The sequence below is a fragment of the Pinus tabuliformis genome, chromosome 2_2 (assembly GCF_031772625.1).
Source record: "Pinus tabuliformis cultivar Carrire ecotype Pingquan chromosome 2_2, CPIR1, whole genome shotgun sequence".
Lineage (NCBI taxonomy): Eukaryota > Viridiplantae > Streptophyta > Pinopsida > Pinales > Pinaceae > Pinus > Pinus tabuliformis.
This window is the reverse complement of record NC_142300.1, coordinates 826,597,410-826,620,887: the sequence shown is the minus strand read 5'-3', so window position 1 is coordinate 826,620,887 and position 23,478 is coordinate 826,597,410. Positions and strand designations below refer to the sequence as shown.

Genomic DNA, 23,478 nt, shown 5'->3' with positions numbered 1-23,478 from the left:
TTTATTACATGCAAACTGTTCTAGAGATTCAAAGGGATTAGAGAGGCAGAGAAGGAAGGAAATTAGAGAGGTAGAGGAGGAAATCATTAACGATGAGAATGTGAATATGGTTGCTTCTTATTGTAATTGGGTTATACTGTGTATACACCATAACTATGTTGTTTTTTGAAATTTACACAAAAGCTCTTCTATTTTTTCAATGATTTAATTTTTTAAATGGTAAACCAAAAACAAATAGAAAATATGTAACTTTCCTCATCCTAACTAAAAACTTCTAACTTACTCTATATATACTTTTTTATATTATAATATAAATAATAATAAATATTTAAATATCTAAAATTACTATTATATAAACTAAATAAATTAATTTAAGTATCTAAAATCAAAGAAAATAAATTATTTAAGTATATAATATTCGTTCGAATTAAAAAAAAATGTTATAATAAGTATGTAAAAATATGCTATTACATCAATAAAATAAAATTTTCACTTCATCCTAAGAGGCTACCTATAGAAAATGTAGGTCAAAGTCAAATAAGGTATTTAGATAGTTTTCGGCATAACTAAGCAGTGCTTTAACATATATTCTAAAAATAATTTAAAAAAATAGAAAACACACCAAGATCATGACAGATTCTAAGAATAAAAAAAAAAAAACAAAAAACACGCACCAAGATCGTGAATAACACGTCCCTTTGTCTTGGCCAATCACTAACAGAAGGAGATTATCGACTGGTTTTGTTTCTCCAAAGCTTCGAGCCTTTGTCAAAATTTCTTACAGTGCAGTTCGTTAACTAGCATTGCTTGGGCCACAGAGGTTTTTGTGTGCCAGTGACATTACACTATGTAAAAGAACTTAATATCTCTTGCAGAAGAGTTTTACCATCCTGGCTATAGTTGCAGGGCTGATGGCTGAGAGTCTTAATACACGCCAGAATCGAAACTCAAAGAATCCAGAAGGTGGGAGCATATCGATATGGATGATTTTCAATTCTGTAGATTCCATAGATGTGTCTATGATGGTGTTGGGCACCTTGGGTTCAATTGCTGATGGATTAGCAGTCGCTGGTGTTTTTACTATCATGAGTGGATTAATAAATACTCTGGGATCCGATACTCCATCGCTGAAATATGACGATTTCGTGGATAAAATGAACCAGGTGAAATTATATTCTATCGTTTTCTTGAGCCTTGATTTGTTACTGGTTAATTTTTAACATAAAATTGTGGTCAATATGCAGCAAATAGTGCCTTATCTGTATCTGGCAGCCGGAGCATGGATTGCAGCGTTTTTAGGTATGATGGAATTTGAATTCATTAATTGAACATTGGGCGTGTTTCTCAGAGGGTTTCTGCTGGACAAGGACCGGCGAAAGACAGGCTTCTGCATTGCGCAGAAAGTATTTGAGAGCAATTCTTCGGCAGGACGACCGGTTTTTCGATACCAGAGGCACACATATTGCAGAGGTGGTTGATAGCGTTTACAACGATACCCTCGTCATACAGGATGCCTTCAGTGAAAAGGTTTGTTTCCCACCTCTACCAGTCTCAAATAATTAATAGTGAAAGGTGTTGACCAGTCTCAAATTGATAGTGAAAGGTATAGTCTAATTAATTAATAGGTGAAGTTGAAACAATTTAGCCCTACATAAAAGTCCCCACAAAGGTATAATTTCAGCGCAAAAAATTGTCAAGAAAGTTTGAATCCCCGTAAATTTCCACCCCATCGAATAACCCTGCCCGGAATGTTTTGGAGGCAATTTACAAATCACCCTAATTACAAAACTGCAGGTTTAATTACACCGAAGGTGTTCTCTTTTGAAAGAAAATACCACCCACTTTCGTCTACTTTTGATCAGAAAAAACAGTTGTCATTATTTTCGAGGGTTGATTTGACTCCATTTTAAGAATATGTGGGCAACGTTGAGTCGAGAGGACTGCACCCAGTGAGGAGAATATTATGCAATTGATGCCATGTCCAATGTTTCCCAACACGAAACTGGCCTCTCGTCTACACAGTTAACATGCCCAATGGCACTGTCCCCATCGTGAATCAAATACAACTTCAAACATTCCAAATCCCTACAACTGCAAAACATTCCAGAGCCCTTTCAAACTCAAGCTTTTTCGAGGGCAAATTCCTCTGTACCTTGAGACCCTCTCTCAAAATCTCCAATTTATGTAAATGGGTCCAGTGATTAAATTTGTAAACCTAATTTAATATTTGGAAGCACTGAAGTTTTTTTTTCAGAAAGAAAAGCATTGTATTATATTGAGGCAATATATACAAAATAGTTCTGATGGATCTATTAAAAGATCAGCTGAGAGAGAGACTGATGATCAGTATGCAAAAGCATCAGAGGATAAGCATGATACCAAAAGAGATTGCCTTCAGAAACAGCATGATTGTAGAGACAAAAATAACCCAGAGGGTTTGCTTCAGCGATTAGGAAAATAGAGAGCAGAGAAAAGAGATAGAACATATATAGAGGAGAGATTTGAGTCCTCGAAAATTTTTAGGTTCCTCCACTTCCAGAGGCTCCAAATAGCGATGGAAAAGATTAGACGAAGAGCCGCATCTTGTCTTCCCCACCAGGCAAAAGCTGGAGCCTACGTAGAAACAAAATTACATGATTAAACCAAGATACAGAGTAATTCACCTCAATATTTGTTGGTACCAACATTTTTAAGATCATAAGTTATTTTACGTTAATAACGAGATTTGCTTATTGTTTGCAATATTGAAATACTCCCAATGATAGCGATTTAAGAGAATAATAAAGCTTCCTTCGTTTGAAATATTGAAATACTCACGTGATATAGGTTTTTAGAAAATAATAAACTTTGGGCAATCCATATATAAATATGAACTTATTGTGATACTTTATCTGCATAAGTTCAGAATCATTGCACTTTTGGAAATATTTTGTAGCACTGGCATTTGAAAATGAAAAAGGAAAGAGTCAATGCAAACAATAGCCAGAAGTATATGTCCAGTTCTGTAACCTCATAAATATACCAATTAATTGCCATTTTTAAGTACTATTCGGCCGATCAGAGACTCTGCCCTGTAATTGATTTTTTTTTAATTTTTGTGTTACCTGCGTCTTTTCGTGGAACATTTTATGGAATGTCAAAATAGAATTTGGCTTATCACACAGTCTGATTTATCATAATCATAATATTTCCTCAGAGTGGAAGCCTTGAGTTTCACTGTGTTACCGTTGGTTTGTTGAAATCCGCTGTAAGTATCATAATTGAGAGGTCGTGGCAAGAGTTTGTTTATTGAAATACGCAAAAGGTGCTGCAAAGTTAGAGGTCATGGAAAGAGTCTGTTAATTGAATCCACAGTAGGTGCTTAAACCTTATAGCACACATTCACCATAAAAATGCAGAAGTTGTGTATGGCTTAGTTAGCTAATGGGGAACAGAACCCGGTAGGGACTTTCAAACTTTGATGATGAGAACTAAGTCGATACAGAACTCGTGCAGCTGGTTCGTTGCATTCACGCTCTCGATAATCGCCACCGTTGTTCATCGTTTTCCGTTTTCTACCTTGTTTTTTTTTGGCAACTCTGTATTTCACCGATTCATCTCCATAATCATTTGACGGTACTTAATTTTTGAAATTGTGGAATGATCGACTAGATTTGAGGAAAACCGGCACTCGATAGTACCATAGGGATTTTATTCATCTGGGGCTGATATTGAAGCCTTCCGGGCTTTGACGAACTTCCTGTGATTAATTTATGTTTCAAAACAAGATTTGAAGTTCTCAATATCTTGTTTAGAGTTTTAAAAGTGGTCCAGTGTATGCTTCATGGTTAAATTAATTAAGCAACAATGTTGTGAGGGCTCATAGGACTGGTATTTCGGTATTTATTTTAAACTCTAAAATGCTGGAGTTCTGAATTTTATTATTATTATCAATATAGAAAATTTAGTGTTTATTTTGGACAGTATGATAAGTCTACTTTGTAGTGATTCAACAGAGCTACATGCCATTAGGCAGGCCGACATTTCTGTGTTTGTACTCAAACCCTTTTGTTTTGAAAGAATTTCCATTTCTTCACTGTGTTTGAAAATTCTTTCCTTAGCTCCACAAATGAAAAGGGAGTTAGAAGATCTATTTAAATCCCAAAACGAAAACCTTAAATGTGAAATCAAACTTGAATAGGATGGAATATACAAATCATTCATCTAGTTCTTTTGAGGTTGAAAATGGTAGGTTGTCCGATACCGCTGTTCAACGCTTGAGTTTGTTGAGTTAATGGTATGCATCACATGGGAAGCCTGCGTCATAGCAGAAATGTTTAACCATAGCCATGCGAGAGCTATGGCATGGATCAAAAACCGTCCAACTGATAATCCCATTCTGCAAGCAGAGCCAAATACGGTAAAAATAATGTTTTAGTAATTCTTATTTGTGAGTTTTACAGAGTTAAAATTTGTATTTATGCAATTTTTTTAAAGTGAGTATATAAGTCAGTGAAATAGATTGTAATAAGGTTTAAATATCACAATCTCTTATTTTATTTGATGAAAGATCTTTCTATTTGGAATTTTACATTCTCATATTTTAAAAGCTCCACCACTGGGTATCATAGGCAAGACATGCTCCTGGTGTGGCACAATGACATCCAATAAATATGGCCCGGGGTATCGAGCATTTGTGAAATGGCCTCCCTGACATCTGCTCTCTTTGTTACCCTAGCTGCTGGTATATTGCATGCATCTGCCATCTTCAAAGGATTGAGGAAAATCTCAAATTCAGCAGATGGATCCCCGAGGTAAGTATGTGCTTCGTTTGCTTTGTAAAAGTGATCTTCCCATTGAACCACCATGCCCAAGTGCTGATTGTTCAATACCATCATCTTAACAAGCAGGTTTTCTACCCTGATGGTGGCCAATTCTTGCAAATTCATCAGAAAACTGACATCTCCATCTACATCGACAACAGTAGCCCCTGGATTGGCCACGGCAGCTCCCAGTGCTGCAGGCAAACCAAATCCCATAGCCCCCAGACCCCCTGATGTCAGCCACCGTCGAGGTCTCTCATATTGGAACCATTGGGCTGCCCACATCTGGTGTTGGCCCACTCCAGTACTGATTATAGCATTACCATCAGTTAATTCACATAGCAGTTGAATGGAAAACTGGGGAGGAATGGCATCCTCAAAATCTTGGAAACTCAAAGGCCATCTTCTTTTATGTTTTCGTAAGTCCCCATTCCACTGGGAAAACTCCAGTCTATCATATCATTCTTGCAATTGTTTCAAACGCCCATCAAACTCTGCCGGTGAATGGAACTCAAAATAGATTGCAATTCTATCATCTTTTTGCAATTTTTTTGGTTTAAACTTGATTGTGTACAAATAATAATGAAGATGTGGCCTCATTTTCTGTTGGTGGCTCATCTTCTCAATGTGAAGAGCAGCTTTCATCCACCAATGTCATTCATCAGCGTTAAGCATAAGCATACAGACACTGACTCAGGCAGGAAATGGACAAATATCATAAATACAAAATTTTGATTGCAAAACAACTTTCTGCCATGGATGGCCACCGACAACACACTGTAAGAGAATTGAAAATAAAAAGAGAAGGGTGTTCGTCGCCGTCAGAAACCTTTGGTGATAAACTTAATTGTGTATGCTCAATTTCACTTGCTAGCTTCTAATCTGAAATGGAGAGCTTGAAAAAATTTCATTCTGATGTGAAATTTCTGCCCTGGATGGCCACTGACAATGCCCTGTAGGAGAAGTCAGCAATTCCATAAAAAGAATTTATAAATTAACCGCTTTGCCTTAGTGGGCTACTAGCGATCCCCAAAGTACTCCGTCGACTCATCCAAGGGAGGGAATTCATTTAAATTTGGAGACTTGCCGCTCTCCACATATTAAAGAAGTACCCAATCCCAAAATGCGGGATTGTTCTCCGCCCAAATCTCTTGGTCGTCAATGCAGTGTTCTGCTTTCAAACCAGAAGATGAAACGCTGGTTCAGATGACAGCGACAATTCTTCTGTGGTGAACTTGGCGGCAGAGTCTTGAATTTCAGGTGGCGATAAAGAAGAGATGCAGGGGATTTCCAGTGGGGAAAGGGGAAAATTTAGCTTGCCTTTCGATCCTCTCAGGTAATATGCGGCAAAATCGTAGGCGCATGAAGCCTTTTCTAGTTTCGTATGATGCTCTGCTGCTCCTGCCCCAGATTCTGTTGATACCACACACACAGCCTCACATAACCATTCAAAACCCTAACATGACCAAATCTGAAAGCGGTTGATATGATAACACATGTTGTGGAAGCCGGGCGGTTGAAATGATAATAATCCAATGCATAGTATTACTCTGATCGTCTAACAAAGTGATCTAAGAACTCACCATCGCACGCAGGAGCATAGAGAGGAGTTCTTTTAAAGGAAACGCTTGACAATTTATCAATTCATCTCAAATTAGCACAGTGGATGGTTAGTCTACCTAATCAATTTCCAATGTGACAATTACACCAGCATCTTTGTTCATTTGTGAAATCTTATAAAAAGAAGATTAAAAACTTAAAAAAAAAAAAACTAATATATTTTTCTGTGTAATCCCAACCTCAGTTATTTTTTAGCTTGTTCTGTAAATCACGAAAGAAAAATGTAATATATTTTTCTGTGTAATCCCAACCTCAGTTTTTTTTAGGTTGTTCTGTAAATCACGAAAGCTACATCTGATGTAAAATTTAATGAAATTTGTGAATCACGAAAGCTGCGTCGGATATTAAATTTTATATACAATATATGAAAATTTAAAATACATACTTTACTGATGTTCATGAAAATGTTCATGAAAATGTAAGTTTGTCACATGTACATATTTCCACTGTAGCCCATCCTCAAGTAGAATAGAAGAAGATTTGCAATGCCATTCAATTCTAAAAAATCCATGAAACAAGGAGTTTTACTCCGGATAGGATAATTTTCACATTAAAAGCAATAATAAGGTTTATGATTATTCTTTATAATCAGCCGAGATATTTAATTAACTTTTTAACAACAGACAGCCTAATTATTAACCTTTCTACTTCTGAAAGCAGTAACAATAAGGTTTATGATTATTCTTCATAATCACCCGAGATATTTAATTAACTTTTTACAACATACAGCCTAATTATTATCCTTTCTGCTTCTAATCATCACCATTTAGCGAAACAACTCAAATATCAATTTTGGGCTGACTGCCCTGCACTCTTTATAACTGGCCACATTTGTGATGAGGAGTATGAGGATTATTACAGTTTAGCTTATAGGTTGAATAATTGGTCAATGTGGTTGCTGCAGTTTAATCAAACCAAAATATGCACCTCCTTCGCCTTGGCTGATCAGAGAAGCGTGATTTCCTTGTTCAACAACCTTTCCATTCTCAATGACTGCTATACTGTCAGCATTCTGAATTGTGCTCAAACGATGAGCTACAACCACGCTGGTTCTTCCTACCATGACTCCATCCAGTGCTTCTTGAACAACTTTCTCCGAATGACTATCCAAAGCACTCGTTGCCTCGTCCAACAGCAAGATGCTTGGATTCTTTATAATTGCCCTTGCTATTGCTATTCTCTGTTTCTGCCCCCCAGACAACTGAGTTCCCCTGTTGCCGGTGTAGGTCTCATATCCATCCCTCATGCCACTGAAACATTAACAATGCATGGAATTTAACAAGAAGTCTGGCAAGTTGTTCATATAGGGCTTATTTATTTATAAGTTAAAAGAAAAAGATAACCTGCATTGAATTCAGTAAGAATATTTATAATAACCACTAATTTTTAGGTTTAAGAAACGTGTTTAATAAAACATGAAATTTAAGATAGGATTCATAAAGTGTCCCATTGAAATTATGTTTTGTAAGTTCAGAGAAGTTTGTGAAACAACTTATACATCATGCAAAAATAAAAAAATCGTGGTTGGAAAACAAATTTCCAAACAAATTTTGCAATGGCTGAAAAACGAATTGAACGGTGGTCAGGAGATTTATTTCATTCTACTTACGAAATGAAATCGTGGGCATTGGCAGCCTTTGCAGCCTCTACTATCTCGGTTTCTGTTGCGTTCTCTTTACCGTAAGCAATGTTCTCTCTGATGTTGCCTACAAATAGAGTTGGCTCCTGCCCTACAAGGGCTATGTGCTGTCTCAGAGATCTCAAATTAAAGCTCCTGATGTCTTGCCCATCAATTAGTAAAACCCCTTTCAGGGCATTGTAGAATCTCTCTATCAGTCCAATGATGGTTGACTTGCCACATCCGCTCTTTCCCACTAATTCTATGTTGCTCTCTGCATCGATCCTGAGACAGAAATCTCTCAAGATCATGGCGTCTGGGTGAGCTGGATAAACAAAATCGATATCCCTGACCTCTACAGTGCCTTGGATTTTATCAGGCTTAGTTTTTTCAGGGTCATCTGGGTTTATATGAGCATCTCTGTCCAAAATTTCAAAGACAGATGTAACGACATCAGATCCCTTCGCCAGGTCAGAAGTCATACTCCCTGCATCTGCTATCATTCGACCCATTCTTGCGAAAACAAAGTGGTTTAATAAAAAGTCATGGAAACTGATATATCCGTGAGTAATAAGCTTCCCTCCATACCAAAACTCAAGTTGCCAATAGCATATTTCGAAAAACCTAGATGTTCCCAGGGCCAATCCTGCGTACCATGACTGTCTATTGATCTCTCTGCGCGGGCCTTCCTGTGTGGAGTCAAATAACTGAATGACTCTCCCCTGAGAGCAAAATGGTTGCTATGGTTCTATGATGGGTGACACATTCTAAGGCCACTTGGCTGCCTTGATCCTCAGCTTTAATTGACTTACGCAAAACCCTTTTGAGGAGAACTGTTCGAATGTAGAAACAAACCACCATGAGGGGCTGTATAGCGATCAACACAATAGCAAGTTGCCACGCGACCACTAGTCCGAGAGACGCAGCTATAATTACTCCAGCTAGACACTCCACCAGAAGGGAAACGCGATCTCCAACCAAGGATCTTACCTGCGATTAAGAGGAATAATAATGTTAAAGCATGGACGAACACCGAAGGATAGATTAATTATGTTAAAACCATTTCCAAAGAGAGTGAAAAAAAGTTTTGGTAGTTCATTACAGCCATTTTTGGATTGGGTTAATGAGTAAGTGCATAACTTGTCTTAAAAAACACAATAAAAATTTGAGACTTGACTTTCTGTTATATTTAATTTGATAACCATAATTATTAAATTTTAATAAAAATAAAACAAAATATGTATGGGTTCTAACAAAAACCTATTGAAAAAGAAACCAAAATCTGAACCATTTATCCTTATTCACAATTTATGTAAAACCAGCATTATCAAAGTAATGGGATAGTATACTTACCATAGTAGCTTCCTTAGCCAGCCTAGAGCAAACCGCTCCACTGGAATTTTGGTCGAGATCGAACCAACCCACTTCGAAGTTTAGAATTTTTGAAAACATTCTTTGACACACCCTACTCGTTAGAAACTCGCCCGTCAAAGCCAAATTATAATGTTGAACCAAATTAAGAGAAAGCCAGCAGTGCCAGTGTTACAAAAACAATGCAAGAGATCTTGACACTAGATCTAATCTCCTACGGGTTTTTGAAGAACAACGCAGAAGTCATGCATGCCATAGTGAAAGAAAACACTATCTGAATTGCGACATATCCAAGGGCGCCTCCACAGCTCAAGAGAGCGTGCTTCCATTCTGGAGCATTCAGTGCAAGCAACCTACGGAAGGAAGGAGATCTCCCAGATTTGGTCTCTGCATTAACTTCTTGTTCTTCTCGTTCCAAGCCAGATATTGAACCCTCAAAGCGATTTGAAGCACAATATAGTTTGTCATCTGAGCTTTGCCTTTGGCTAGATATTTCAGATACTGTGTTAAGATCAATGGTTTGCTGTACTTGGGTTTTCTCCTGTATTTGCACCAAAGCTGCATATACTCCATCTGGTTTCAAAATCAGTTCTTAATGTACTCCGAATTCAATGACTTGACCATTTTCCATCACTGCAATTTTATCAGTGCCTTGAATTGTGGAGAGACGATGGGCCACAATTAGTGTTGTGCGTCCTATAGAAGCTTTACCAAGGGTGTCTTGGACGATTTTCTCTGATTCTGCATCTAGAGCACTTGTGGCCTCATCTAAAAGTAGGATGGAAGGGTTTTTCAGCAACGCCCTAGCTATTGCTATTCTCTGTTTTTGACCTCCTGACATTTGAATCCTGCCTTCTCCTACCTGTATTTTGACAGGGTGTACCATTTTAGAGTGGGATTTCCTTGAAAACAAAATTTAATTAGACATTGAGACACCATTGGAATACAAAGATATCGTGATTATAATTATACGGTTTTTTAATCTTCATTCAATATTTTAGCAGGAGGTTCACCATCAACATAGTGAGGATATATTGATCACTTCCTTTGGCAATTGCAAATATCATTCTCACATGAATTAATTCTCACTTCATTTATTATTATCATTATCATTGTATAAAGAATGTGATTCTCCAAAGAGATCAGAAATAACCTGTGTGTCATAGCCTTTTGGGAGTTGGGCGATGAAGGTGTGGGCATTGGCGTCCTTTGCAGCACTGATAATTTCAGTCATTGTCGCATCCTCCTTTCCAAACAACATATTCTTGCGAATAGAAGCAGCGAACAGTGCAGGCTCTTGATTAACTAGCCCCATTTGACTACGGAGCCATTTCAGTTGCAGGCTCTTAATATTCTCTCCGTCCAGTAGAATCTCTCCACCAATTGGATCGTAGAACCGTTCTAATAATGTAATGGCTGTTGATTTTCCAGATCCATTGGTGCTTACTAAAGCCACTGTTTTGCGTGCTGGAATAGTGAGGCAAAATTTGTTAAATATCATGCTTTCTGGTCTCGATGGATAAGCAAATTCAACGTTTCGAAATTGGACCTCCCCTGAGACCGTTTCCAATACAATTCTTGTCACATCCTCTGAATCGATCTCTGGAGCAGTCTCAATCATCTCAAATATGCGAAAGGCGGCAAACCCTGCCTTAGATAAGTACTTGAGATTTGAAAGCGCGCTCGACAGAGACCTGAAAGCAAACGAAAAAATTAGGCACAAGTAAAATCATTATAAAGCAGCATGAAGAATAAATGTCATATGTCTTACAGTCCACCGAGGATAATGCAGTAGCCCGCACTGACGATCCTTCCTCCGGTCGCTGCATGATTTATTACCAATCGGCTTCCATACCATGACATGAATGCCCACAACGCAAAAACTACTGATCTGTTGCCACCTATGGAAAGCCCCTTTGCCAGGCCTTGTTTAAGCCCAAGCTTTACTGTTCCAACAAGTGATGAAGAAAATTCTGCACTAGCCTTTTCTTCTCCAACGAAAGAATAAACAGTTCTAATAGAAGAAATTGCTTGTTCTGCAATTATGCTAGACTCGTTATATTCTGCGTGCATCTTTCTTGCTATCCTTATCAGTGATTGGCCGTAAAGCATTCCTGCTATGATCAGTACACTGGCTAATGGCATTGTCACCAACGCCATCCTCCATGACAAATAGAAACTGACCGCATAGTTAGCAATGAAAGTGGACAAGTTCATAATGAAATTGGGAACCTGAAAAACTCTCACACAGGAGGTATAATTAGAATCCAGCCAATATCAGTGAATTTTTCATACTAATTCTAATTATACCTCCTGTGTGAGAGTTTTTCAGGTTCCCAATTTCATTATGAACTTGTCCACTTTCATTGCTAACTATGCGGTCAGTTTCTATTTGTCATGGAGGATGGCGTTGGTGACAATGCCACTAGCCAATGTACTGATCATAGCAGGAATGCTTTACGGCCGAACGCTGATAAGGATAGCAAGAAAGATGCACGCAGAATATAACGAGTCTAGCATAATTGCAGAACAAGCAATTTCTTCTATTAGAACTGTTTATTCTTTCGTTGGAGAAGAAAAGGCTATTGCAGAATTTTCTTCATCACTTGTTGGAACAGTAAAGCTTGGGCTTAAACAAGGCCTGGCAAAGGGGCTTTCCATAGGTGGCAACAGATCAGTAGTTTTTGCGTTGTGGGCATTCATGTCATGGTATGGAAGCCGATTGGTAATAAATCATGCAGCGACTGGAGGAAGGATCGTCAGTGCGGGCTACTGCATTATCCTCGGTGGATTGTAAGACATATGACATTTATTCTTCATGTTGCTTTATCATGATTTTACTTGTGCCTAAATTTTTCGTTTGCTTTCAGGTCTCTGTTGAGCGCGCTTTCAAATCTCAAGTACTTATCTGAGGTAGGGTTTGCCGCCTGTCGCATATTTGAGATGATTGAGACTGCTCCAGAGATCGATTTAGAGGATGTGACGGGAATTGTATTGGAAACGGTCTCAGGGGAGGTCCAGTTTCAGAACGTTGAATTTGCTTATCCATCGAGACCAGAAAGCATGATATTTAACAAATTTTGCCTCACTATTCCAGCACGCAAAATAGTGGCTTTAGTAGGCACCAGTGGATCTGTAAAATCAACAGCCATTACATTATTAGAACAGTTCTATGATCCAATTGGTGGAGAGATTCTGCTGGACGGAGAGAATATTAAGAGCCTACAACTGAAATGGCTTCGTAGTCAAATGGGGCTAGTTAATCAAGAGCCTGCATTGTTCGCTGCTTCTATTCACGAGAATATGTTGTTTGGAAAGGAGGATGTGACAATGTCTGAAATTATCAGTGTTGCAAAGGACGCCAATGCCCACGCCTTCATCGCCCAACTCCCAAAAGGCTATGACACACAGGTTATTTCTGATCTCTTTGGAGAATCACATTCTTTATACAATGATAATGATAATAATAAATGAAGTGAGAATTAATTCATGTGAGAATGATATTTGCAATTGCCAAAGGAAGTGATCAATATATCCTCACTATGTTGATGGTGAACCTCCTGCGAAAATATTGAATGAAGATTAAAAAACCGTATAATTATAATCACGATATCTTTGTATTCCAATGGTGTCTCAATGTCTAATTAAATTTTGTTTTCAAGGAAATCCCACTTTAAAATGGTACACCCTCTCAAAATACAGGTAGGAGAAGGCGGGATTCAAATGTCAGGAGGTCAAAAAAAAAGAATAGCAATAACTAGGGCGTTGTTGAAAAACCCTTCCATCCTACTTTTAGATGAGGCCACAAGTGCTCTAGATGCAGAATCAGAGAAAATCGTCCAAGAAGCCCTTGGTAAAGCTTCTATAGGACGCACAACGCTGATTGTGGCCCACGTCTCTCCACAATTGAAGGCGCTGATAAAATTGCAGTGATGGAAAATGGTCAAGTCATTGAATTCGGAGTACATGAAGAACTGATTTTGAAACCAGATGGAGTATATGCAGCTTTGGTGCAAATACAGGAGAAAACCCAAGTACAGCAAACCATTGATCTTAACACAGTATTTGAAATATCTAGCCAAAGGCAAAGCTCAGATGACAAACTATATTGTGCTTCAAATCGCTTTGAGGGTTCAATATCTGGCTTGGAACGAGAAGAACAAGAAGTTAATGCAGAGACCAAATCTGGGAGATCTCCTTCCTTCCGTAGGTTGCTTGCACTGAATGCTCTAGAATGGAAGCACTCTCTCTTGAGCCGTGGAGGTGCCCTTGGATATGTCGCAATTCAGAGTGTTTTCTTTCACTATGGCATGCATGACTTCTGCGCTGTTCTTCAAAAATGCGGAGGAGATTAGATCTAGTGTCAGGATCTCTTGCATTGTTTTTGTAACACTGGCACTGCTGGCTTTCTCTCTGAATTTGGTTCAACATTATAATTTGGCTGTGACGGGCGAGTTTCTAACGAGTAGGGTGTGTCAAGGAATGTTTTCAAAATTCTAACATTCGAAGTGGGCTGGTTCGATCTCGACCAAAATTCCAGTGGAGCGGTTTGCTCTAGGCTGGCTTAGGAAGCTAGTGTGGTAAGTATACTATCCCATTACTTTGATAATGCTGGTTTTACATAAATTGTGAATAAGGATAAATGGTTCAGATTTTGGTTTCTTTTTCAATAGGTTTTTGTTTGAACCATATACATATTTTGTTTTATTTTTATTAAAATTTAATAATTATGGTTATCAAATTAAATATAACAAAAAGTCAAGTCTCAAATTTTTATTGTGTTTTTTTAAGACAAGTTATGCGCTTACTCATTGACCCGATCCAAAAATGGCTGTAATGAACTACCAAAACTTTTTTCACTCTCTTTGGAAATGGTTTTAACATAATTAATCTATCCTTCGGTGTTCGTCCATGCTTTAACATTATTATTACTCTTAATCGCAGGTAAGATCCTTGGTTGGGGATCGCGTTTCCCTTCTGGTGGAGTGTCTAGCTGGAGTAATTATAGCTGCGTCTCTGGGACTAGTGGTCATGTGGCAACTTGCTATTGTGTTGATCGATGTACAGCCCCTCATGGTGGTTTGTTTCTACATTCGAACAGTTCTCCTCAAAAGGGTTTTGCGTAAGTCAATTAAAGCTGAGGATCAAGGCAGCCAAGTGGCCTTAGAATGTGTCACCCATCATAGAACCATAGCAACCCTTTTGCTCTCAGGGGAGAATCATTCAGTTATTTGACTCCACACAGGAAGGTCCACGCAGAGAGATCAATAGACAGTCATGGTACGCAAGATTGGCCCTGGGAACATCTAGGTTTTTCGAAATATGCTATTGGCCACTTGAGTTTTGGTATGGAGGGAAGCTTATTACTCACGGATATATCAGTTTCCATGACTTTTTATTAAACCACTTTGTTTTCGCAAGAATGGGTCGAATGATAGCAGATACAGGGAGTATGACTTCTGACTTGGCGAAGGGATCTGATGCCGTTACATCTGTCTTTGAAATTTTGGACAGAGATACTCATATAAACCCAGATGACCCTGAAAAAACTAAGCCTGATAAAATCCAAGGCACTTTAGAGGTCAGGGATGTAGATTTTGTTTATCCAGCTCGCCCAAACGCCATGATCTTGAGAGATTTCTGTCTCAGGATCGATGCAGAGAGCATCATAGCATTAGTGGGAAAGAGCGGATGTGGAAAGTCAACCATCATTGGACTGATAGAAAGATTCTACGATCCCCTGAAAGGGGTTTTACTAATTGATGGGCAAGACATCAGGAGCTTTAATTTGAGGTCTCTGAGACAGCACATAGCCCTTGTAGGGTAGGAGCCAACTCTATTTGCAGGCAACATCAGAGAGAACATTGCTTACGGTAAAGAGAACGCAACAGAAACTGAGATAGTAGAGGCTGCAAAGGCTGCCAATGCCCACGATTTCATTTCGTAAGTAGACTGAAATAAATCTCCTGACCACTGTTCAATTCGTTTTTCAGCGATTGCAAAAATTGTTTGGAAATTTGTTTTCCAACCACGATTTTTTTATTTTTGCATGATGTATAAGTTGTTTCACAAACTTCTCTGAACTTACAAAACATAATTTCCATGGGACAATTTATGAATCCTATCTTAAACTTCATGTTTTATTAAACAAGTTTCTTAAACCTAAAAATTAGTGGTTATTATAAATATTCTTACTGAATTCAATGCAGGTTATCTTTCTCTTTTAACTTATAAATAAATAAGCCCTATATGAACAACTTGCCAGACTTCTTGTTAAATTCCATGCATTGTTAATGTTTCACGGGTACGAGGGATGGATATGAGACTTACACCGGCAACAGGGGAACTCAGTTGTCTAGGGGGCAGAAACAGAGAATAGCAATAGCAAGGGCAATTATAAAGAATCCAAGCATCTTGCTGTTGGACGAGGCAACGAGTGCTTTGGATAGTCATTCGGAGAAAGTTGTTCAAGAAGCACTGGATGGAGTCATGGTAGGAAGAACCAGCGTGGTTGTAGCTCATCGTTTGAGCACAATTCAGAATGCTGACAGTATAGCAGTCATTGAGAATGGAAAGGTTGTTGAACAAGTAAATCACGCTTCTCTGATCAGAAAAGGCGAAGGAGGTGCATATTTTAGTTTGATTAAACTGCAGCAACCACATTGACCAATTATTCAACCTGTAAGCTAAACTGCAATAACCCTCATACTCCTCATCACAAATGTGGCCAGTTATAAAGAGTGCGGGGCAGTCAGCCCAAAATTGATATTTGAGTTGTTTCGCTAAATGGTGATGATTAGAAGCAGAAAGGATAATAATTAGGCTGTATGTTGTAAAAAAGTTAATTAAATATCTCGAGTGATTATGAAGAATAATCATAAACTTTATTATTACTGCTTTCAGAAGTAGAAAGGTTAATAATTAGGTTGTTTGTTGTAAAAAAGTTAATTAAATATCTCGGCTGATTATAAAGAATAATCATAAACCTTATTATTATTGCTTTTAATGTGAAAATTATCTTATCGGAGTAAAATTCCTTGTTTCATGGATGTTTTTAGAATTGAATGGCATTGCAAATCTTTTCTGTTCTACTTGAGGATGGGCTACAGTGGAAATATGTACATGTGACAAACTTACATTTTCATGAACATCCCAGTAAGTATGTATTTTAAATTTTCATGATGATGATGATGATAGTGGTTAATGTCCACTGAGACCAAATTGGTCTATCAGACCTATATTTTTCTTAGTTTTTAATTGTCTGGCTCCTCGTCTTTCTTGGCGAGATTGATGCTATAGCTTTCTTTTTTTCTCTACGGTTTTCCAACTTCCTGTATCTTGCATCTCCTTCATCTCTTCTGGTTCTTGGGACATTGGTGTCTTAGCTTCACGATCTATTGTGTTCGTCCACTTGAAGATAGACGGAGAAGAAGTTTGGTCTGGGAGATCTACTTTGTTGTTAAATGAAGATTTATTTTGTGCGGTATTCGAATCCTCATAACTGTTGATGCTTGAGGGGTTGTCGAGTTCACTTTTTTGTTGCTGGGCAGAGCTTTCTCCCTGCTTGTCTTGAGAGTTGTTTATAAGATTTAATATCCGACGCAGCGTTTGTGATTCACAAATTTCATTAAATTTTACATCAGACGTAGCTTTTGTGATTTACAAAACAACCTAAAAAAAACTGAGGCTGGGATTACACAGAAAAATATATTACATTTTTCTTTTGTGATTTACAGAACAAGCTAAAAAATAACTGAGGTTGGGATTACACAGAAAAATATATTACGTTTTTTTTTTTCAAGTTTTTACTCTTCTTTTTATAAGATTTCACAAATTAACAAAGATGCTGGTGTAATTGTCACATTGGAAATTGATTAGGTAGACTAACCATAGTCACTCTGCGATCCACTGTGCTAATTTGAGATGAATTGATAAATTGTCTACTCAAAGTAATTAACGACGTAATTACGTCGTGAAGCATTTCCTTTAAAAAGAACTCCTCTCTATGCCGCTGCGTGCAATGGTGAGTTCTTAGATCACTTTGTTAGACGATCAGAGTAATACTATCCATTGGATTATTATCATTTCAACCGCCCGGCTTCCACAACATGTGTTATCATATCAACCGCTTTCAGATTTGGTCATGTTAGGGTTTTGAATGGTTATGCGAGGCTGTGTGTGTGGTATCAACAGAATCTAGGGTAGGAGCAACAGAGCATCATAAGAAACTAGAAAAGGTTGCATGCGCCTACGATTTTGCCTTATATTACCTGAGAGGATCGAAAGGCAAGCTAAATTTTCCCCTTTCCCCACTGGAAATCCCTTGCATCTATTCTTTATAGCCACCTGAAATTCAAGACTCTGTCGCCAAGCTCACCACAAAAGAATTTTTGCTGTCATCTGAACCAGTGTTTCATCTTCTGGTTTAAAAGCAGAACACTACATTGACGACCAAGAGATTTGGGCGGAGAACAATCCCGCATTTTGGGATTGGGTAATTCTTTAATATGTGGAGAGCGGCAAGTCTCCAAATTTAAATGAATTCCCTCCCTTGGATGAGTCCATGGAGTACTTTGGGGTTCACTAGTAGCCCACTAAGGCAAAGCGGTTAATTTATAAATTCTTTTTATGGAATTGTTGACTTCTCCTACAGGGCATTGTCAGTGGCCATCCAGGGCAGAAATTTCACATCAGAATGAAATGTTTTCAAGCTCTCCATTTCGGATTAGAAGCTAGCAAGTGAAATTGAGCATACACAATTAAGTTTATCACCAAAGGTTTCTGACGGCAACGAACACCCTTCTCTTTTTATTTTCAATTCTCTTACAGGGTGTTGTCGGTGGCCATCCATGGCAGAAAGTTGTTTTGCAATCAAAATTCTGTATTTATGATATTTGTCCATTCCCTGCCTGAGTCAGTGTCTGTATGCTTATGCTTAATGCTGATGAATGACATTGGTGGATGAAAGCTGCTCTTCACATTGAGAAGATGAGTCACCAACAGAAAATGAGGCCACATCTTCATTATTATTTGTACACAATCAAGTTTAAACCAAAAAAATGGCAAAAAGATGATAGAATTGCAATCTATTTTGAGTTCCATTCACCGGCAGAGTTTGATGGGCGTTTGAAACAATTGCAAGAATGATATGATAGACTGGAGTTTTCCGAGTGGAATGGGGACTTACGAGAACATAAAAGAAGATGGCCTTTGAGTTTCCAAGATTTTGGGGATGCCATTCCTCCCCAGTTTTCCATTCAAATGCTATGTGAATTAACTGATGGTAATGCTATAATCAGTATTGGAGTGGGCCAACACCAGATGTGGGTAGCCCAATGGTTCCAATATGAGAGACCTCGACGGTGGCTGACATCAGGGTGTCTGGGGGCTATGGGATTTGGTTTGGCTGCAGCACTGGGAGCTGCCGTGGCCAATCCAGGGGCTACTGTTGTTGATGTAGATGGAGATGTCAGTTTTCTGATGAATTTGCAAGAATTGGCCACCATCAGGGTAGAAAACCTGCTTGTTAAGATGATGGTAACAAAGAAAGCAGATGTCAGGGAGGCCATTTCACAAATGCTCGATACCCCGGGCCATATTTATTGGATGTCATTGTGCCACACCAGGAGCATGTCTTGCCTATGATACCCAGTGGTGGAGCTTTTAAAGATATTATAACCGAAGGTGATGGGAGAAGAGCATACTAAAAAGAAGAGGCTAAGCCGTTTCTCATTGTATAAGATTATTCTAGGTTCTAAAAGTGCATTTTCATTGTTTTCCTTTTGAAGGTATGGAGAAAGCTTTATTTTCTCTCCTCTGCAATTTTATTGGTAGGACACATTTTATTTCTCTAACTTATACGGTACATAAATCAGGGCAAGTTTGGACACCTTAGATTGTTCACAAAGTCTTGATTTTATGTTTATATGTTGTGATTGCTAAGAACGAATGCAGCAAACTTTCATCTCTGTTTCTACTGATATTGGGTGGCCCATGAGGCAAGGGCATAAATTGTGGTGCATTGTATCTCTAGTTCTACTTCTTATTTTTCTGTATTTGCCTGTTTGTTATAGCAAATGTGCATTCATTTCATTGCATAGAGCATTTTGCAAAGTAAGATTCACATAAGATATCCAAGGATGAATTGAAAATAACCTATACGAGGAGGATAAATGTGGTAGTGTCATGGATTGCATAATAACATATGGCATACAGGTTTGATGGTAACTCACTATTTCTACCTTTGACAATGGACTTTGAAAATATGCCCATCCTATATGTAAGAAATTTGTGTTTTAAAGATTTTTGAATTACTAACTTGGGATCCTGAAGTCAAGACTTTTTACTAAATGTCTTTGCTAGATACCTTAGAGATGTAACTGTTGTTGTACTTAGCTATTGTCTAACAATTATAACAATTAGTGAATTCCATATTGTAGGACATATGTTGGAAAGTCAATTTTTCGTTGTTCCTAGAATTTTAAAGTTGACCTTTCCTGTATTATTCTGAAACCTTGAGCATTGACAGCGATTTCTAAATTATAGTTTTGCAAATGGACATCACTCCCAGAGTAAAAAAATTCAATGTTCAGGAAGAAAGAGTACCGGGTTTTGTGGGGTGAAGTTTGGGGGTGGGTCTTTGGATCAAAACATCTCTTCTTGTACATCGCATGGTAAATCATGCTCTACTTCTCTGTAGTGAACCATTTTGTGGGAACATGTTCCATTCTTATTTAATTGGAGCTCTTCTTCATTCGAAGATGCTTCTGCCCAGACAATTGTAGGTTCTGCAACTAGTTGTTTGAGATAGTCGACATAAATTTAGATTGTTGCACCTAGATATGAATCCATTCATCTCATCAATTAAGCGGATTGCTTTTGTGAAAATGTGTTTCCTTATTGGTTTGGGATATTTGATTTTTGCTATTTGCCCCGAGAGAAGTGAGGTGCACTCTACAGCCAGAGGTGTAGGGACATTGAATGTGTGTCATGTCACTTGTATAAGGTTAATAAAATAAAATGAGATAAAAGCCAATGTCATATGTGTAGAAATTTCATGAAAATTCTGATCTGCTTGAATGAACAAATCTGAACCTAACTTGTAACTAAAGATGCAGAATTTTCTCTACTAATTTTGCAGCGAAATAGGAACAGAAATAACAGTCACACAATATAAAAACACTTGTTTTTCTAGGGAACCCAACTGGGAAAACCCTTTGCTTGATTGAGAATTTTATTGATAGAAGAATGAGCAATAAATCTCTTACAAAAACAATCTTGTTTCAATAGGAACCAATCTGGTTTTCTCTGCTTGTACTAAGCTGAAACACTCCTTGCAAGACTTTGATCCCTGCTTCCCTATTTCCTTGGGCAAGTCCCAAGGAAATTCTCCTATAAATCTGTGCACAAGCCTCTCTTGGTATGTTGATCCTCTCACAAGTTCACACACACAAACACAAATCTGTGTTCTCTACTGCCTTGTGTCACCAACTCGTGCTCACAAGACAATTGAATAACAATGTGCCTTGATCCTCCTTTTAAGCTTTTGGAATAAGCTACACCTGGCAAGTCTTTATTTTAAGAAATCGAACTGCTGGTTGAAGAGTTAACAAAGGCTATCAAGCTGTTGTAACTCGTCCTGCCTTAATTTAGAAGTTAAGGCTCTCCTAGCTCGTCCTTTCCCAAATTAACTTGCACTAGAAGACAACCACTGAGCTTTCCATATCTGCACTAGTCAAACTGCTTTCATGCACATGTCCTAACTTTTAGGAATTCACCCTAAATTTTAGGAACTTGTCCTTATTTTTAGGAATTAGATCCTAACTTATAGGAATTGGCTCCTAACTTAGAGGAACTTTTGCATGCTAAAGAAAAATTGCTTTTGGTCTCTTTGACTAAGGCACAAGTCAAAGAATTTTCAACAATATGTACAATGTCAAAAGAAAAAGAAGAGCCAATTTCTTATTTCTTTTAAACTAGCTAAGATCCATCTCAATCCTTATTCTTTTAAGTGGTGAGAGGTTTGCATGTGGTTATTTTAATCCTTCTTGGTCATTAAGAAATCTGAGGTTAAGATGGATCTATGGTTTCCACTTACGTTTATTGGTTTTGAGGGAGAGCTTATCCAAGTTAGGCAATCATCTATCTTTTTTATTTAGAAAAATCAATTTCTGATGTCTATGTGCTTATTCTTTGCCTTTCTTTGGTAAATTTTCTGCAAAATTCTTTCAAAATTGTTCATTTGAGATGCTTGTTTGTTGCACAATGCATATACTCCTATTCTTCTTTGCGTAACTTAGATGCAAGCTTAATGTCATTGCTCCTTTCCTTTATGCTTTTTCTGTTGTAAAGCATACATGTTGCGTAATTTAGATGAAGCTTAATGTCATTGCTCCTTTCCTTTATGCTTTTTCTGTTGTAAGGCAGACATGAGGACTACCTAGATGGGAATGGTTTCAGATTAATGGCACATCCTTAGAATATGTAGTCCAGAATCCAGATTGCTCTTCTTGCTACTTGCCAAAAGGTTTTTTGTTTATTGGATGTTTAGTTTTTCTTGTTTGTGTCTCCATTTGCCAGCTTTATCATCCTTTCTTTTTACTCTTGCTGGATATTTCTTTTCTACATTTTGGTTTATTTCTAGGTTTATAGAAATGTATTAAAGGAATATTTAGAAGGCATGTCACCTTGTTTGACCTGGTGCAACTAAGCTTTTTGGATTTCCTGAGCTTGAAATGTCACATGTTCTTGAAGTGTTCATGAAGTAATAGGGATCTCCAGCCAAAGGGATACCTAGTCATTTTAATTCTAACTACTGATTTTTCAAACCATTATGAGGAACCCATTATTGAAAGAGACACTGGGAATGTGCTGGAAGAGTAGTGAAGTTGCAAGCTTTCAAGCTATGGGATCATGGAAAGCATTATCACATAAGTAAGTCAAACTTAAATCCCTTTTATGTTTCGGTGAGTGAGATTATTGCTGGGACTTGAGACTTTGTTGTGGTATATGATTTCAAAAGGGTTCTATCTACAAATATAGAGAAAGAGATTTAAAGCCTCAATAAAATAAAAAATGCCATGGTGTAATTCCGTTAGTTAGAACATTACTTGTAGAAAGAATCAGCATTGGTTTGGTTGTTAGTACTTTCTTCTCATGCAGTCATGTCACAGTCCTTGCAATTTTGTTTTGTTTTGATATCAAAATGATTGGAAATCCTCCCTCTGCCTTTGAGTGGTCATCTTATTCCATAATTTGTGTTCTACTTCAACTTGGGAATGCAGGTTTATTAGAAGAAAAATGTCCCAAGTGCATTTGATAGAAATATTTTATCTATAGTTGCATGGGTGCTTCTTATGCTCTCCCCCATCAACCGCACTTGTACAAAGAAAATTGTTGCACCTCTACATTTATAATTTTAAAAATATTAAACTAATTGCGTAAACACCCACACCTGCACATAGCAACACTCATGCATCATTGGTCTTATTGTTAATTTTAGGTATGTTCTATGCTTAGAGCAATTTATTTCAATTTTCACAGTTAGCTCAATACCTTTTCCAAATTAGCAATCACGTCAGCATAATAGTAAATTGAGGATAGAATATAAACATAAATTGCAGAAGACAAGCCAAGACAAGAGGACACAAGATGTGGTGCTAGCCAAGGACAAACCTTAATGTGGGGAAACCATTGATCAATTCTTCTTATATGTTCTTCAATAGTTCAACAGAGAGAGAGAGAGAGAGAGATAGTACATACACAATAGAAGTCAATACTTTGACTTATCTAAATAAGAGTAGAGATCATCTCTAAGAAGATGATACAATGAGGTAGCTGAACTCAGTTGAAGACACACTGCTTCAACTGATTCTCCAAGATGACTCCATCACCATGCTGCACCTATCATTGTGCTACACCTCATCATCACGCTGCACCTCACCGTGATGCACCCATCATTACTATGCTGCATCTCACTGTGCTTCACTAATCATGACTGTACCCATCACTTTGCTCAATGTATACTGCAATGTATCATCACTGCAACATGGTGCTTCAATACCTTTT

At 37.8% G+C, this 23,478-nt stretch overlaps 1 protein-coding gene and 1 pseudogene across 1 annotated transcript; one reads left to right on the top strand and one right to left on the bottom strand.

Annotated features, from left to right (window-relative positions):
• Positions 1–911: 911 nt before the first annotated feature.
• On the top strand, positions 912–16,246 carry LOC149195526 (putative multidrug resistance protein; annotated as a pseudogene).
• LOC149195527 (putative multidrug resistance protein) lies at positions 7,024–8,998 on the bottom strand. Its single transcript, XM_089408449.1, has 2 exons — positions 8,032–8,998; positions 7,024–7,672 (listed from the first exon to the last, which is right to left on the bottom strand). The coding sequence occupies exons 1-2, from the start codon at positions 8,550–8,552 to the stop codon at positions 7,309–7,311; spliced, it is 885 nt and encodes a 294-aa protein (XP_089264575.1). The 5' UTR covers positions 8,553–8,998; the 3' UTR covers positions 7,024–7,308.
• Positions 16,247–23,478: the final 7,232 nt, after the last annotated feature.

Coding starts and splice junctions, on each gene's coding strand:
- LOC149195527 (XM_089408449.1), bottom strand. CDS start 8,552: ATGGGTCGAATGATAGCAGATGCAGGGAGTATGACTTCTGACCTGGCG. Junction 7,673..8,031: donor AATGCCCACGATTTCATTTC/GTAAGTAGAATG, acceptor TTAATGTTTCAG/TGGCATGAGGGATGGATATG.